Source organism: Centroberyx affinis, unplaced genomic scaffold (genome assembly GCF_046629955.1).
Source record: "Centroberyx affinis isolate AG114_WGS23_722 - 3 ecotype Tasmania unplaced genomic scaffold, CSIRO-AGI_Caff_v1 ptg001001l_1, whole genome shotgun sequence".
NCBI classification, from domain to species: Eukaryota; Metazoa; Chordata; class Actinopteri; order Beryciformes; family Berycidae; genus Centroberyx; species Centroberyx affinis.
In genome coordinates, this window is record NW_027279565.1 from 1 (window position 1) to 17,500 (window position 17,500).

A 17,500-nucleotide genomic window follows, 5' to 3' on the forward strand; every position below is an offset into this window, starting at 1 on the left:
TTGTCTCCCTCGTACATCACACCTCTTTGGCCTCTTTGGACACACACACACACACACACACACACACACACACACACACACACAGGCACACTCACGGACTTAGTCATCATCACACACCCACCCTCCTCCCTCTCTTCTTCCCTGTAGCCTTCTCTCCTTTTCTTCCATCTCTCAATCTCACTTAGTCTTTTCTTCTCGCAATTCACTAACCCCCTATAGAGCTATTCTTCAGCTCGCAGTTCAGTTCATTTCAGTCCACTCCCATGATGACAAACTGCTCTCCCTGTTGTCCGTGTTTAAAGACTAACTTGGCGCCTGTCTGTCCAGATGATCGCGGCCCAGAAGCAGCTGATAGAGAATGCAGACGCTGTTCAGGAGCGGATCGCCCAGGTGCAGAGAGAAGGTGAGCGGAGAGGGCAGCGACACATGGATGGATGACATGAGGTTTTAGTGAACTGAGTGAAATCGGAGTGATCAGTGCTCATAAATAAAATGACAGCGGCACAGGATACACCCAGATCCTGTAAAGCTCTATGTTTCACCAAATGAGCGAGTGGAGAGACTTGCTGGTGATTTTTTCCCCTAAATGTGTGTCAGCATGGATTCAACGACAATAAAGGCTTTTGAATAATTGTACCTTCTGAATTGGAGATCTGTGAAGACATATACTTGAAAAACAAATCACAAGCAAATATCTCCTCTTGTAATGTTGTTTACAATAAACCATACACTGGTAACAAATATCCAAGTCCCTCCAAGTCCAAGTCCTGTATTAATACTGCTGGATTTTCTTACCAGTTTCTCTCAGGTGTAGCGCACCTGTGTAGCAGCTGTGTTTACAGCAAAGACAGGGGCTTCTACAGCGGTTGCTCCTGCATATTTCTGGTGCTTCTCTCAGCCTTTGATAACTCCTGACCTTTAACTGCCAATGTAAATGTCACCAGGAAGCCTGAAAGCCTATCTCTGAATAAATATGTAAAACCTTTCCCAAAAAAAAAAACCCTCCAAGGCACACTGTTGACCCTGGCTTTTGACATTTTGTGTTCCTTGAGAAAATCATTCAAGCGAAGCGCCCTGACTCTTGCTGCTTGTGTGTCAGCTGAACATGAGGTATCGCTGCTCTCTCTGCGGACTGAAGCCGGGCTGCTACTGTGTGTTTGTGTTCGCCAGGCATGGACTTCCATGAGGATCTCTCTCGACTCGGGGAGAAGGAGGGTCTGAAGGGACGCAAGCAGAACAAAGCCGTGGAGAGTTTCACCTGGAACATCACTGTGCTCAAGGTACCGGAGGGCATTACGTGATGTAGAGAACACACACACACACACACACACACACAGCAACAGACACACACATACAAAAATCCAGTTTTTACTGGCTTGAGGCCTGCAATGAATATCACTTATTTTTATATTTCACATATTTTTTCACTTTCATTTTGATGTAGTAACCAGCAAAATCAAGGGAAAAACAAACACTTTAAAAAAACTAATTTGCCTTCACCTGAAATCAATTGAAGTGATTCTAATTAGATCAATTAAAAGGAGTGTTTGACTGAAGCTGTCTTTGTTGCATAGTGTATGCCAGTATACAGTGACAAGGATGGATACTGTACAAATGCAGGACCTGCCCACCCACCCACACACCCACCCACACACACCCACACACACACACACACTCATCCCTCTCCCTGTCTCTTGCAGGGTCAGTGCGATCTGCTGCGGGGAGCCAAGATGGATTCCCTGGACGCTCTGAGGCAGCTGGCTCTGGCCTGCGAGGCCTGTGGACTCACCTCCTCCTCCACCACCTCCTCGTCCTCCTCCTCCACAGCCGAGCTCCACTACGCCTCCCACCCCTCGTCCGGCCGCCGGGGGAGCACGCACGGCAACGGACGCATCTGACACCCCCTCGGGCCCGGGACACTCGCAGAGATAAAAAGGGAGGGGATAGAGCAATTACTGAGGATTAGAGAGATAAAGAGATATGAGAGACAGAGAGGAAAAAAAGGGAAAGGTCTGATTGTAAAAGGGGAGGCAGATGAGAGAGAGTTGGAGATAGAGAGGAGGAGTATTTTCTTTCCAGTAGAGTTCATCCCTTTATCCAGTGCAGAAAGTGTCTAGACTAGCCTAGACCAGAGCGGTGTATCTGTTACAGCCTTACTGTGAGTTGATCAGCCGAACAGTGAAAGTCCAGCCTGCAAAGAGGCTTTTCATGAATGTTCTTACTCTGTGATGGAAAAACAAACAAAGCGGCTCCACATGGGCCTTCGAACTTTGGACGTTTCCTCATCGTCTTTCTGACAGAAAGATGCGTCACTCAACAGTTTCAGTCTGCGGGTTTCCCCATGAGAGAGGGAGACACAGACACCTGAATAACTTGTGAGAACCGGGCTGACGTGAAGTTGGTGTTTACGGTTGGACTGGACGGGACGTAATTATTCTCCGCCTCAGCATTTCAACACACCCCCTGGGAACCCCTGTGTGTGTGTGTGTGTGTGTGTGTGTGTGTGTGTGTGTGTTTGTGTGTACAGTATTGCAGACGGTGGAAAGGCTGGGCTGCTGTAAGAGATTGATAGGACAGGTGTTGACCCCCAAAAACAAACAAACTCATGCCGGTGGAAAGTAACTAATTCCAACTATAGTACTTGTAGTTGAATAGATTTTTAGAGTAATAACATGTTTCAGAGTATTTTTAAAAGTCCTAAAAATTTTACTTGCACTCCAGTTATTTCTACTTTCACTTGAAGGTTTTATTTTTAGACATAAAAGTATTGAATACAATGAAATCAGTACAGTAAAACACAGTTCTCTTGGACTAAAAGAACACAAGTTTTTTGGGAGAATGGTCCATTGGTCAACTTATCTGTTAAGTGATGAGAACATAGACACCAAAATCATCCATGTGTCCCTGGTAGATTTTTTCCTGTGGTGCTCCAGTAGGCCACTAGCATTATCCAAAGTAAGAAGACTGACTAACTACTTCAGGTGAACACACTTATTGCAGTGATTTTTAGCTGTGCACACTCACCCATCGCCAGCCCAGAAAATTGTCCCTGGTAGTTCAAAACAGTACCTTATTATTGTATCATAACACATGTAAATTTTACCAAAGTCCTACACAAAACTGCCGGACATATCATTTGAGATTACTTACCATTTAGCTTTAGAGCTGCAACAAGTTCTTATTTTCTCACTTTTGAGATGATGCTAGTCACCTACTATCACCCAACATAGTTACATAGATACTGGGGACACAAGGAGGAATTTGGTGTCTATGTTCTCATCACTTAATGGATAAGCTGACCTGGTATATTCCTTTAACCTGCCATACCGGATACTAGAGCGTTGTTCATATAAGCTAAAAAGGAACAATTCTCAAAAGCTGGGCGTACAATGACCCATCATATGATTTGCAAAGACCACAACAAAATTGCTAATCCATTAATTTCCACAGAGAAGATTTTGCAACATGATATTAAAACAATTTTGTGTTGTTTTTCTCTCCTAAGTAACTTGAGTATTTTTTGGACTAATATTCTAAGCACAGTAACTGAAGCAGCGCTGCTTCTGCTTGAGTAAAATGTTCCAGCACTCTTTCCACCTCTGCCACACACACATACATGGCTACTGTTAGTAATATTCAGAAGCATTCCCTGCCCATGTTATCCTCACCATTCCCCTGATGCTATTGTCATTTTGTGTCAAATACCTACTTAAACAAGCAGAAGCACTCACACCCACACACACACACACACACACACACACACACACACACACACACACACACACACACACACAGGCCCTTGTTATCTCCACCACCAATGACCTTTGACTCTGTCAAGTTGCAGGTAGCTGGGAGAGGGGATGGAGGTAAGAGGACGACTGAGGTGGAGAGGAGGAGAGAGGTGGTAACTGGAGAGGTTGTGATGTGTGTACCTGCTGTGGTACTACATGTCTACTGTAGTGCGGATCACATAACCTCCTCACTGTAACAGGGTGGGCATGGGATGCTCAGTGTCCGTGAGTGTGTGTGTTTGTGTGTAGGAGGGTCAAATTCCTTAAGTGTTAACCATTGATGAAGTAGGCCTACACTACTTTTGATTTAGCAATAATACAAATATTGCTACCATACAAGGGAGTCGCTGAGGTCGTATAACTGAATGTGTATTGACTGAAAGGACTGAAAGCATGTGCCGGGAAGGACCTCACTTTATAACTCAGTGACACTGATAAACCTGTAGATTAAAGAAGAACTATAAAAATGGTGTCCAGCAGGTGCTACCACAGTTCATGGTTGTGTTTACCTGTCAGCGATGGTGTTCCTCTAGGCCTTTGATTCCGTTGTAAATGTGTGTTTCTTGATAACGGACGAAAGCAATTTATACTCGCTCTTTTAACTCCGCTTTTGTACTCGTATCTTGTACTCTTGTATCTTTTAATGCTGCCTTTGAACCAAAAAAAACGGAAGAGCGATTCTGAACAACACACAGTATTAAACTAACCTGATTAGAAACACCTCCTTGGATATGTTATTCAAAAAACACCAACCACGGCAGGTGCATTTGATAAGGTTTTCCCGGTTTCAGTAATCAGAATCAAGTGCTCCTGAGGTATTTATTTGAAGAATTTATTTGAACAAATGTATTTCCTCTTAAGTCTGCTATACAATACAAAAGAAAACAAAACATCTAAAGCCCCTTGAACAAAGCAGATGTGAGGATCACCAGACTGTAACCTGGCCGGGAGATTTTAATAGACAAAGATAGATAGATAAGACAAGTTGAATGTGTATTCTGCCCTGTGAGGGAGGCGGGGAGGCGGGCCGATGAGAGATGAGGATCACAGGTACACATATCAGTTACTCAACCCAGTCAATGGCATTTTGCAGTAAACAAGGCCAAGCTCAACACAGACACAGTGAGGAATGTTGAAACATGCTGTAGCATTGGTGCTGGGGGTGTTGGTGGCGATGTTGAAGTGTAGTAATTGCCATAAAGCCCGCTGAGGTGCTTGTGCGGTACTACTGTATATGCTGTGTCGAATCCCATATTTGACATTCTCTATTTATGTACACCATTTTGTTGCCTTTCATTCTTCCACACATTCCTTTCCTCCTGTAATTCCAGCAACCTCTTTCATACCTCTACTCCGCCACTGCCTTCCTTAAGCTGCCCATGTTTGCTCTTCCTCCCTTTCTCTCCATCCTCTCCTCCATGTCTCCTCTCTCTTCTGAGGCTCCTGGGTGGGTGTGACAGAACTGAGTCACAGCCACAGGAGGAGGTTGACCTGAATTTGCCCTGATAACGTTTCCCTCTGTTTGTGTGCGTGTGTGTAGACAGGCTTGCGTGTGTGTGAAAGAAAGAGAGAAAAAGAGGGAGAGAGAGATATTGGGGAGGGAAGAGAAGGATGGAGGGAAGAAAGGGACTGACATAGGGTTGAGGTGTGTGTATCTGTGTGTTAGGGGACACCTGCAGGGCTGTATAATTGGCTGTGAGAGATAGACAGAGTGACAGCACCTGCTGTTTTCATCTATTAATAGCAACTTGACTCAGTGGAGGCCTAGGGGTGTTGCGTATATGTTTGCGTGGATATGTGTGTCATAATACAGCGGTGCCCTAATTCCTGGCCTGATCATGACCTGATGTTGTTCCAAACTAGTTCTCCTACTCTTGCCTCACACATCTATGAGTACGCAGTCATTGCCAAACCATTAGCGATATTTCCTTTTAAATACACTGGACCAGATGGCAGCTTCCGGAGCTATTTGGATGGCTTCCGTTGAATCAGGCTCATAAAGTATTTGAAAAACTACTGGGATACCAGTGGAGGCATCCTCTCCCAGAGATCCGCTTACCTGCGGAGAGGATCTCTCTGCATTATTGATGCATCAGCTTCAGTAAAACAAACCACAGTATTAGCTTTCTGTGTTCCGGTTTACATGACCGCTGACACGGGGAACACAAGTGGGTCAAGGAGCGTGAAGGTGACGGGATTTACCTGAGGAGGTACGGGGCAGAAGGAGGTCACAGGGTTTACCTGTAGAGATGGAGGTGAAGGGGTAGAAGGGTCAGGTTTCGGTAATTAAGGGTTTTCAGGTTAAGTTAGACCTCATTCTCATCATTAATCCATTAGGTGCACATTGAACAAAAAGATCTACGGTGGCCAAGGCTGACTGTTCTGCTCCGTAAAACAGAGGCAAGTTGCAGTAACAGAAAAAAACATGGCAGCTTGTTAGTTCAGTGAGCTGACCCCCGCAGCGTGTCAGCACCATACAACACCTGAACCACAAATCTATAGATGAAAGAACTTCAACTCTACGGTCTAAAAAGTCTACGGTTTTAGGTACGATGCCTTTGTCCTAGCCTCTCCATACCTCTCATACTCTATTAACCGTTTTATACGACCGTTTTTACACTTTGCTTTTCCAGGGTACTATCCAACTTACCTGATGACATGTTCATTGTGCAGTATTGAAAAACTAGTGTTAACCTCTGCAAAAGGCACTGTGGACAGCCACTACAGTGCTTTATATGGTATATCTCACTCGTAACCCAATACTGCACCCTGCTCCTTGGAGTGCGGACTCGTCTACTACCCTATATTATAAGTGGAACAGGTTTACTTAAAGTCGTGTTTTTTGATTTTACTTTGAGTTTCACTGATGGGAGTGGTAGACAGATGCATGCTAAAGAGCAGGTGTTGAATTGGGCTGCACAGTATCTCTTTAACCCATGTGTCTTAACCTAGAGCTAGCTCTCTCTGTGCTCTTCAGTGTGTGATGCTACCTATCTTTGCAGACCTGTGGTCAAATAGTATTCCAAATTCATTCAAATACTTGGGAGAGTTGTTTTTGCCTGCCAGGGGTGCTGTTGGGGAAGTTTTACAAAACACTTGTAAAGTATTTGAAGGTATTTCTATCTGACCCCGGGCCTCTGCAGTGTCTGTTGTTGGCCTGTGTCTACACCGCTGACCTTTTAATCCAGTGTTGTTCCTTTGACTGTTCTCACTGTTACTGTATGTCTTTGTAAAATAGAAAAAAGATTAAAAAGAAAAGTATTTATTGAAGTGTGTTTTAAAACCATAAAGGAATATTATTAATTAAATGGACCTCGCTTTTATTTTGAAAAGCTAGTGTGTTTTCTATCTGACAAATAATCAAATGTAACAAGACTATGTATCCCAGACTAAATAAAGCTATCTTTTACTGACCAATACCCTTGTCACTTCTACTACATCATTTTCAATATCATCTACTTCTAGCCCCTAATTTTACTATATGTTGAATTGAGAGAATTGTCATACTGTATGTGCTCTTATTTTTGCACTAACAGTGAGATATTATATGTCGAATGTCACCACAATCATAAAACCTTCCTCCTCTTAGATCTGTTTTCCCCTCACACGTCTGGAGAGGTTCATATAGATGGAGTTCCACAGGAAAACCAATAGGTGGAGCCAAATATCAAGCTATTTTCTGCAGAGTCAACCTCCATGATTTGTAGATACTCCAATATATCTGATATGTAGGTGGCAGTGTATGTTTATAAAATATACTGTATATATAGTGTATGTTTATATCACTATTGTAGCATGAAAATCTGGTGTTTCTTTCTCTCTCCTTCTCTTGTTTAGGCATGGCATTGGTTTTGAAACTTCCATTCTATATGTACATTCTGTATACATTCTATATCTAGATTATATTCTGTATTTATATTGATATATAAATCTCATCATTTGCCTTTCCCTTTATGCACTGAGGAAGTTTCATGACACCAGAAACCTATTTTTAAATCAATTGTATCACTTCAAAAATACACTTGGGAAAATCAGCCTTATTTTTTCAATTTGTGCAAAGATGATTTTTTGAATATTACGTTTTTTATCTGAGAATAGTGATATGTGGATTCATGGATGAATTGGTTCAGTCGAACTCTGCAAAGGGCCACACACATCCGGTCCCTCAGTGACAAACATCCCATACTCCCCTGCTCCTTAGATAGGAGTCGTCCACTGGGGAAGTGCAGGTGCCAAGGCAGGGAGTTGAATATCTTGCGTTGTAGTTTATATCATTGCCTATGGAGCTGAATGCCTACTTCTTTAATACACCTTGTGGTGCAACCTGGACAAATCGTCAGTGATGAACCCTGGGTCATCAGGTGTTTCAGGTCTTAACATGAGACACCCTCACGCGGGTGACCCAGCCAGGGGTGATCAAGCCCCGACTTGTGTCCAGGTAGCGCATTACACCACGCTTCACCCCTCTTCAACCAGAGCCAACGGGAAGCCTTTTCAGCAGCTTCCAAGATGTTCCTGATGGCTCTTCTTCTTTGCAGCCCACAAATCCCCAAGAGTCCCAGGACCCGGTGTAGAGACTGGCCTGTGAAGCCCCTGCAGCCCACTTCAACTGGCTCACAGCGGGCCTTCCACCCATTCCTCCGACACTCAGCTACCAGATCTGCATACTTGGCTCTCTTCCTTTCTTGCGCCTCCTCCATCAGATCTTCCCAGGGGGCAGTTAGCTCTAGCAAAACCACTTGCTTAGTTGCCACGGACATCAGGACCATGTCTGGCCTGAGTGTAGTAGCTACGATGGTGTCCGGGAACCTCAGTTGTCTCCCTAGGTCGACCAGGAACTGCCAGTCTCTTGCTGTTGCGAGCAGACCACCCTGGGCCTTTGGCTGGGGCTGAGGCTTCTCCCCTGCTCGAACAAAGGAGATGGTGCACTTTGTTGGGTGTTGCCGCTTGCTGTAGCTGATGCCAGTGCAGATGGTGTCTGCTACTGTCCGCAGAACTTGGTCATGGCGCCAACGATACCACCCCTCTCCCAAGGCCTTTGGACAGCAGCTGAGGATGTGCTCCAAGGATCCCCTTTTCTGGCAGAGTTGGCAAGCAGGTGAGTCCGCCAGGCCCCAGCTGAACAGGTTGGAAGGGCTCGGGAGGACATCATACACTGACTGGACCAAGAACTTGAATCGGTGTGGTTCCGCCTTCCAGAGTTCTGCCCAGCTTTCTGCTGGTTGTATGCTCCCACTTGGTCCAGGCCCCCTGCTTGCACATGCCCACCATTCTACTGTAGTGAGCTTCCTCCACCTCTGTGTGTACCTCCTCCTGGATTAGCTTTCGCCTCTCCTTTCCTCGGGCTTTACCGTAGCAAGGTCTTGAATTGCTCCCAAGCCCGGCCTGACCAGTTGCCACAGTGCCCATCAGGATGCTGTGCCGCAACCTTGCCTCAGCCCACTCAACTGCCTCCTGCGCGCGCCACTTCCTTCCTGTTCTGACCTCGATGCCTGCTGAGGAGACCTTGGTGTCAGCGGAATCTTGGTAGAGCAGGACTTCTCTGGCTCGGGTGACCTTGAACTCTACCAGACTGCTGAAAGGAAGCTGTAGCTTGGTGTTATGCCCGTAAAGGGCAATGCTGCTTAGACTCCGCGGCAGGCCCAGCCACCTGTGCAGGAACTGGCTGATCTTCCTCTCGAACCCCTCCACGATGGTGATTGGGACTTCGTAGATTAGCAGTGGCCAGAGGAGTCGAGGCAGGATTCCATGTTGATATATCCAGGCCTTGAATTTTCCAGGAAGCCCTGACTTGTCCCCTCTGGAGAGCTAAGTGTTGAGGTCATCACTGGTTGCTTGGCGCGCTGCTGTGTCCTTCAGCTTGCTGGTGAAGATCTTACCTAGGCTCTTGACTGGCTTTTCTGTCACATATGGAATTTGGGTGTCTCCCTAAGAGAAGCGGAACTGCTCAGTTACTCTTCCTTTCCTTGTACAGCACTCCACTCGGGCCTGGGGCTGAGGATGTTCTGGCCAACTTGATGACCTCCTTGACCTCTTTCAGTGTGGGTTCATTTATGTTGAACAGGGTGCTGGGTTCCGGTGGGGATATAAGAGCTGCGCAATGGCCAAGGTCTTGCTCCCTCATGCTGTCACTGTAGGTGTTGCTGATGTGGCAGTTGATCTCCTCCTCAGGGCATGACAGGTGACCACTGTGTTTCTGCCCCAGCAGCTTCTTCGCAAATCCAAATGGATTTGCAATAAAGGCACTGTGCTTGCGGGCCTTCTCCTTGCCCCTCTTCCTGTTCCACTCAGTGTGCCGAAGGGTGATTAGCCTTTCCCTCACCGCGCCTCGAAGTTGAAGAGAAGGCTGCCAGGGCTGCCTTCTCTTCCTCACTTGCCTTTCTGTACTGGCTCTTGAGTGTCCTCAGCTCTTGTCTAAGTTGGGCAATCTTGACCTCCTGGATTTGGTCCTGCAGTAGTCTTGGTGGCCCATTGTTCCTTGACGCTGAACCTCTCCAAAGCAATGCTGAAGGTGTCTGGAGCCGCCGGTCCGCATCACCCTTGGCTGTTGCTTCAAGGGCTGCATCCACATCTTCATCGAACTGGTGGCACTCTGACTCTTTGTTGGCAGCAGGCCACAAAACCGGCGATGTTCTGATGGTCTGCTTTGGGGTGTAGCTCGTGGTGCTTGGAGGTTCTGGGCACAGTGGAGTGTCTCCGGGCCTAGCTCCTCCTCCGTCTCACCAGGTGCTGTATCAGGCACTGGCACTGTGCGTTGCACCACTTGCTCCTTCCTCAAGCAGCCCATCTTGGTCTGGTGGATCTTTAGACCTCATTGGTTTTTGCAGACCTTGCCGCATCTGCAGACTGCACTCGTAGTCGTTTGCTCATTAGCTTGGGTCGTTACCAGTATATCCATCCGTTTAGGGTGCTCATCCTCCCCCCCTCTCGGGCACCCCTGGGGGTATTTCTCTGAAAGGCTCTTCGTAGCATATTTGTGGGTGCTGCCTCTCGAGAGCTGCAGCTTGGGGTGCTAACCCTCCTTGCCCCGGTTGCTGTCTCTCCGAGCTGTCTCCGAGCTTAGGGTTTATAGGGCACACATAGTGTCATATAGCATCTTTACCTTTTTTTCAGGGTGGTTGAATCCTATAGGCGGTGATGTAAAGATCATCTCCACTGGTTTACATGAGGTAGACATGACTGAAGCCTTACAGCCTCTAGATGGAGACATCCCATTATGGCTGGTTTGTACTGTAGGTGTACAGCATAACTCATACAGTTCACATGTCACCTGATAAGAGCATGGCTATGAGACATAAGTACATAGATGCCTAACAATGCTGTGATTTATTGTCTCTTATTTGAGATGAAGGGCAGTAACGTCTCACTGTATCTGTATCTGCCCCCCCCCCCCCCCAGGAAGTGTTGGGCAGCAGATGGGAGGTGATGGAACTGTGTGGTAGCGTAGGCGGTGACATGACAAGCTGTCAGGCCCTAATGCAGGCTACCATCTGGAGGTTGTTGGCTACGTCACTCCATGCCCGCTGGCAGGGCCCTCTAGCCCGGGGCCAGGAGCCACCCAGAGGGGGATACACCCAGGGACGAACCTGGGCCCCTGGGATGGGAGGCAGCAGCAGCAATGCGTAAAAGGAATGGTGTAAGTAAGGCAGGCGTCACTTTGCCTTGTACTATAAAGTGAAAAGAAAAAATCCCTTCGCTTGCTTGTTTCATGAAGTGTGGGGATGTAAGATTGGTTCGCCTACAGTACATAAGGGTTAAATTGTAGATACTGGTGCAAGTAGGTCATCACTGTGCATGTATAGGCTTCAGAAACTGGGTGTGAAATAAATGGCTTTGAGGCTTAACTGGGGATGTGCCTCTGAAGCCGTTCCTGAAGCCATTATCAGCCGTCTTTCCCCGATGTATTTATCATGGTAAATGGCAGTGACAACCTATAAATAAAGCCCATCATAAAGCATCCCAGGTGAGTGGGTGGTGCAGGCATGACTACATGCACAGCAGGATAATATAGGGTCCGTTAAAACTGTTAGTGCAAGTGAGGTGACCAGGAGTGGCACTGCGCTATTAGAGCCTCCTGGTTTTATTTTAGCCCGCCTTGAGCATCCAGAGCAAGTGCCTCTTATGCTTTAATTACAGCCCTCACCCAGAGGCAATTTCACCGTGATTGAGGCGAGGAAAAAAAGATCACCTCTTAAAAGTCTCTAAATTGCATCTTATTTGTCCGTCTTTTAACTAACAACAAAAGGCAGGCTGACAATGGCACTGCATGTTTCTGCCTCTCATGGTGACCAATTACACCTCAGACATTATCTGGGCTGTATTAAAGATGGCACCCAGGAGATGACAAGCTACTGAGGCTTTGATGGAAAAGTTTAGGCAGAAAAAGTTTTTTTTTTACAGAAACCTTCCTTCTGTAATCGTCTTTTACTTACCTGATGCAAATAGTCTTTAAGGTTTATTTGATCTGACTATCTGACTATCTTTCTTTCTTTCTTTCTTTCTTTCTTTCTTTCTTTCTTTCTTTCTTTTGATTTTTGATTTTTATACTGCTCCATTCCTGAACAGGTCAAACACACACTACTGTTATCAAAACTCCTCACTTCACTCCATTTGAAAGAGAGAGGAGATTCAAGCAGCAAATAACTGAAGATACTTACAACAGAGAGTGGGATTGTATAGGCAGTGGTAAAAGTGACATAGCATGAACGAGCCCTTTCCTCTCTTTTAACTCTGATTTCTTCCCTGCAAGTGCTACGTTTACGACAGTCTGGCAGACATGGGAAGCCATTTTTATTGGATGAACCCCGAGATCAGTTTCATGAACCTGGGATGTCCTCGGATGCGAAGGACAAGGTCCCATCAGGACTGCTCATCTCTATCAAATCACGCTCTATTGTTGTGTGGTGGAGAGAGAAGTTGGAGAGCAAAGTACCTGGGTAATTATACTCACCAGGATCGGTTTTCCACCTCTCTGACCCCTCCCATTTCCTAGGTGCAGGACTCCCCCCTCCTCCCGCTGCTGCTTGGTTGGTAGGATACCTGGGCAATCAGACACCACCCTGAGAGACATTGTATTATAATCACTCCCATTCACTACGCACTGGAGTTCAACTCTACTTCCCTCCATTATCCTGCCGAATCATCCCTCTTCCTCTATCATTTTCATTTGTTATTTGGCCACTTGATTGCGTGCTGGCGGGCCCAGTCAATCAGTCAGGCAGTCAGTCAGTGAGTCAGTCAGATAGTCAGTCAGTGAGCGAGTCAGTTCCTCAGCCAATCAGTCAGTCAAGCAGTCAGATAGTTGGTCTGTGAATCGGTTGGACAGTCACTCAGACAGATGGGAATGGCTTGGCAAACGATTGAAACACTTATGTATTAAAGTGTAAGCTACCCCCTCCCTGCCCCACCCCACACACCCACACACCCACACACACACACACACACACACACACACACACTCTAGCTACCGGTTGCTGTTAATGGCCTGTGCTGCTTTAATTGGTTCCTAAACGCTGTAAGCAGGGTTCCCACTGTGTGCTTAATGAACAGGTAGCACTCCATGATTACAGCAATCTCAACCCCCCCACCCTACTGCTACAGAGACCCATCACACACACACACGAACAGACACCACACACACTGTCCCCGGTCCCATACATAAATGGACAAAGGCAATTTGAGAGGCTTCGGTGCACTGCAGGATGCTGGGTAAATTAGAGATGAGCAAGAGAGAGAGAGGGATAGGCGAGGGAGAAAACAAAAGAAAATGAGGGGTGCTCTTTCACTCATTGTGGCAGATGAGCGCGAGAAATGATTACTGGTTTATGAAGGCAAGAAGAGGAGGAATCATTTCATATTGCTGTGTGTTTGTGTGTACAGTGTGTGTGTGTTATTTCTGTGCAAGCATGTGTGTGTGTGTGTGTGTACGTGTGGAGGGGGAGCGGTGCTGTCGCTGAGATGCATCTCTTCTTTGTCGCATCTTATTGTACTTGACATCCACAAAATATCCCCCATCCTCTTTCACTTTTTTTCACTGCCGATTTTCGTCAAGTTATTCCAACAGTTCTCAAGGGTCACTCGAGACATGGCACTTGTCTGTGATTTGCTCCCTCTCTTCCTTTCCTTTCCTTTCCTTTCCTTTCCTTTCCTTTCCTTTCCTTTCCTTTCCTCTCCTCTCCTCTCCTCTCGTCTCCTCTTCATCTCCTCCTGTATCTCTCCTCCATCTGTTAGGCCTTGTCTATCCTGAGGCATGGAGTCAGAAGCTCCTCTTCTCAGTCCGCTGATGGTTATGTGAGGTGACAGCCACCTCTCTCTCTTTTCGACATAACCACACACACACATACACACACAGACACACCTACTTACCACCACACAAACACATGGGACAGAGCGGCCAGAAAGAGTAGAAACAGAGGTGGGTCTCATCGGAGACCTGTATATATGTACGGCTGGGTGGCAAACCTCATATTGTATACATATTTGCTCAAACATGTGCCAGTTCCTCAGTAATCCTCCCCACGCCGTTCCCCCTCCTACACATGTATATAAACAGGCAGGAGAAGTGGGTGAGTTTAGAGAGAAGGGGGATGGTGAGCCTCTGCCAGATGCCCTCGGTAAATTAGCGGGGAGCCCTCGGAGGGGCGTCGGGCGTCCTGACTCGCCCGTCCCGGAGGACGCAATCAGGGTGTCCCCCTCCCCTGTGTGTGAGGGGTAAGGAGGGGTGATCGAGGGAGAGGGTCTGGTCTGTATGCGCCTGGCGCTGACACAGAGGAGCCGCGGGTCTAATTCATTAAACCAGCCTTCTAATATAAACAGCCATTCATTTCGCTCCCTGACACTGGGCCGTCTGGACAATGTGAAGAGCCCCAATAGAACTGCCATACACTGCTGTTTGTGTGGATGGTGTGTGTGTGTGTGTGTGTGTGTGTGAGAGAGGGAGAGAGTGTTGGAGCCTGGCTGTTTGTGTGTACGAAGTCTCAGAGAGCCTTTTGGTCCCAGGCAGGTACAGTGAGGCTAACCAGAGGCTTTCATGGACCTCGACACGGTTCACAGAGAAACTGAAATCCACATCTTAGTTTAACATTACAGTTAGATGCATGGGAGAATTAATCTAGTCTGCACCGATTCTATAGTAAAGGGACGGCATTAAGATGCTGCTGACATACAGTGAGCATATTCGTAAGGGTTTGACTTATGCTGGAATCCAACCTGCAACTCTCCTGTAATGTGAGGAGTGTCAGCATGTTTCAGCAGGGTTGGTGAGTAACAAGACTACAATTATCTGAAATGTGTTACAGATACTGAATAACAAGCACAGTAAATATATGATAGACACTTAAAATTACTGTTAGAGAACTTATGCTTGAAGGAAAAAAGGATGATTGTGAGGATGTAGATGCAAGCAACGACAATACACTATCTGCATTAATTGTCAGTTCATATTCCGTAGATATTGGAAGCAAAGTAATCAGATAAGGAAGTGAAAGTAATCACATTACATTGCATCTCAGTGAAATGGGTTATGTTACTGATTAAGGTTTTAGGCAGGCAATCTGTAATTTTTGATGGATTGCATTTGTAACCCTCCAAACCCTGTACTTTCTTTCGGTGGCCCATTATAGACGTTATAAAGACAGACAAAAAGAATTGAGACACACCTCCAGTGAATTTCCCATTCTTGTTCCTATTCTTTATCTCAGGTTACACATATTGGTACGTCCCTCAACATACACGTACATCATCAAATACACACACACACACACACACACACACACACACACTGCTTCCCAGTCAAGATCTCCTGCGGAGCCAAATTGGCCAGATCAATCTCCCCATCGCATACACTTAGCTCCATTTCTTCTCTTGCTTTTTTGTTATAAAATGATGCATATTTCCTTTGTTAATGTGAGAGGAAGGAAAGAGAGAGAAAAAGGATGAAAGCGACTCAGATTGTTGAAAGTGTGAAAGTGAAAAGAGAAAGTGAAGGAGGAAGCTTGACAAAAAGGAGGACAGTTGATGGGAGTAGGTATTTAGAGGTAATGATGCACAATGATGAGAAATCATGAAAGCTCAGACGCATGAAAAGCTGGATGCCTTTGCCCTGGACTTTAACTTTAATATTCTTCCAAGTTGAAATAAGTGCTGGGTGTCTTATGTTCGAGAGGTAGCAGTTAATGCAAAGCGTGACATTACACAAAACAATTTTTAAAGGAAAAAAAACAAATCAAATCAAATCAAATCAAATCTAATCTGTCATGTCCAATAAATCCAGCCACAATATGCTGCAGTGCTTCAGTGCAGTGGGAGACAGATTTCCACTGACCAAGTGTTTGGCTGGCTGTTATTTAGGGACACGTTGACAGCAGACACTGTCGTCGACAACAGACAGGCTGTACACACCCACTGACACTGATACTGAATGTGGAATGTGGGTTTTATGGGCTTAGAAGACACACAAATATACACACTCATACATGCACTCATACATATACGGGTGTATGCGCAGACACACACACACACACACACACACACACACACACACACACACACACACACACACAGACACCCACGTGCACACACACACCCATCCGTGACAAGCATGCGAGCACACACCCACCCACACACACACACACAAACACACACAAAAAACGCACGCACCTAGGTATCTGTGACCACTAATTGTGTCTGGCCAGTGCAGTCCCTACCAGCCAGGGTCATGGGAGTGCTGCGGTGCGGGACAGGGTAGCCATTGCGGTAGCCTCTTAAACATAGCTTATCCTGAGGCCTGTTATTACCCTGAGAAACTATCATCTTTTTCTCCTCAAAACCGGCCTGCTCAGTCGATTTAATGAAGCAGGCATTCCGACGGAGGGAAATGAGCAACAGCTCCCACAGTCCCACACAGCACCAGCAATTAATGGTTCTAGACAACAACCTCCGGGAAAGAGACAGGGATTTTCTGCAGTTACCGGGTTTATCCAGGACAGTGCCGCACAGTGTTATTATCGCTGGTCTCGCTGTTGTTTCTCTTTGTTCAGCCTTTGTTCATTTTCTTTTTTTTTTTTATCCCTACTGACCTTTTCAGTCGCACTTCATCTTAAAGGCTTCGTTTTTTGTTTATCCATGTGGATGATCTGTACAGTGTGTGTAATTATCATAGAAATTATTATAGAAAGAATAAAGACGAATCGTGACTAAGAAAAGTGTCGCTTTTAAAGGTGCAATAAATAGGACTTTTACTGTCCCATAACACTAAATGACCATAACATATATACAAGGGTTGATGGGGTTGTTGATCAATACCAGTGACTCGATGACACTTAGGGCTGAGGTTTCTGGCTTTTAAAAATCACTTTCCGGCCAGTACTCTGTTTTAGAACAAAAACTCCCCACCCATTGGGATTTCAACGACCGGTGTCACAAGACATTTCGTCCTCAAGCCACAAAAGCAAATGACAAAGCGGTGTTATTATTACAGTGTTCTGCAACGTGATTTATTACTTTTTCACCAGATGTTTCTGTTGAAGTTCTCTGATGTGAAAATGTGACTTTACAGGCCACCGTACCTGGCGATGTGGCTGCAGTATATTGGTCCCTGATAGTGGTTGATACATGTCATAGATTACTTAATGTCCCTTTAACATTACAAACAGAACAAATGAGCACTTGAGTTTGCACTTGCTTTAAATATTGTGATTTCAGTGATGATG

General features: G+C 45.9%; 1 protein-coding gene and 1 pseudogene across 1 annotated transcript; one reads left to right on the plus strand and one right to left on the minus strand.

The window, feature by feature from the left end:
• Positions 1–327: 327 nt before the first annotated feature.
• LOC139646807 (inactive phospholipase C-like protein 1) lies at positions 328–2,512 on the plus strand (the record flags this gene model as incomplete). Its single annotated transcript, XM_071522543.1, has 3 exons — positions 328–403; positions 1,171–1,280; positions 1,701–2,512. Coding segments are annotated over 3 exons (384 nt in total), but the record flags the coding sequence as incomplete, so codon positions are not given.
• Positions 2,513–8,207: 5,695 nt separating this feature from the next.
• On the minus strand, positions 8,208–10,689 carry LOC139646809 (uncharacterized; annotated as a pseudogene).
• Positions 10,690–17,500: the final 6,811 nt, after the last annotated feature.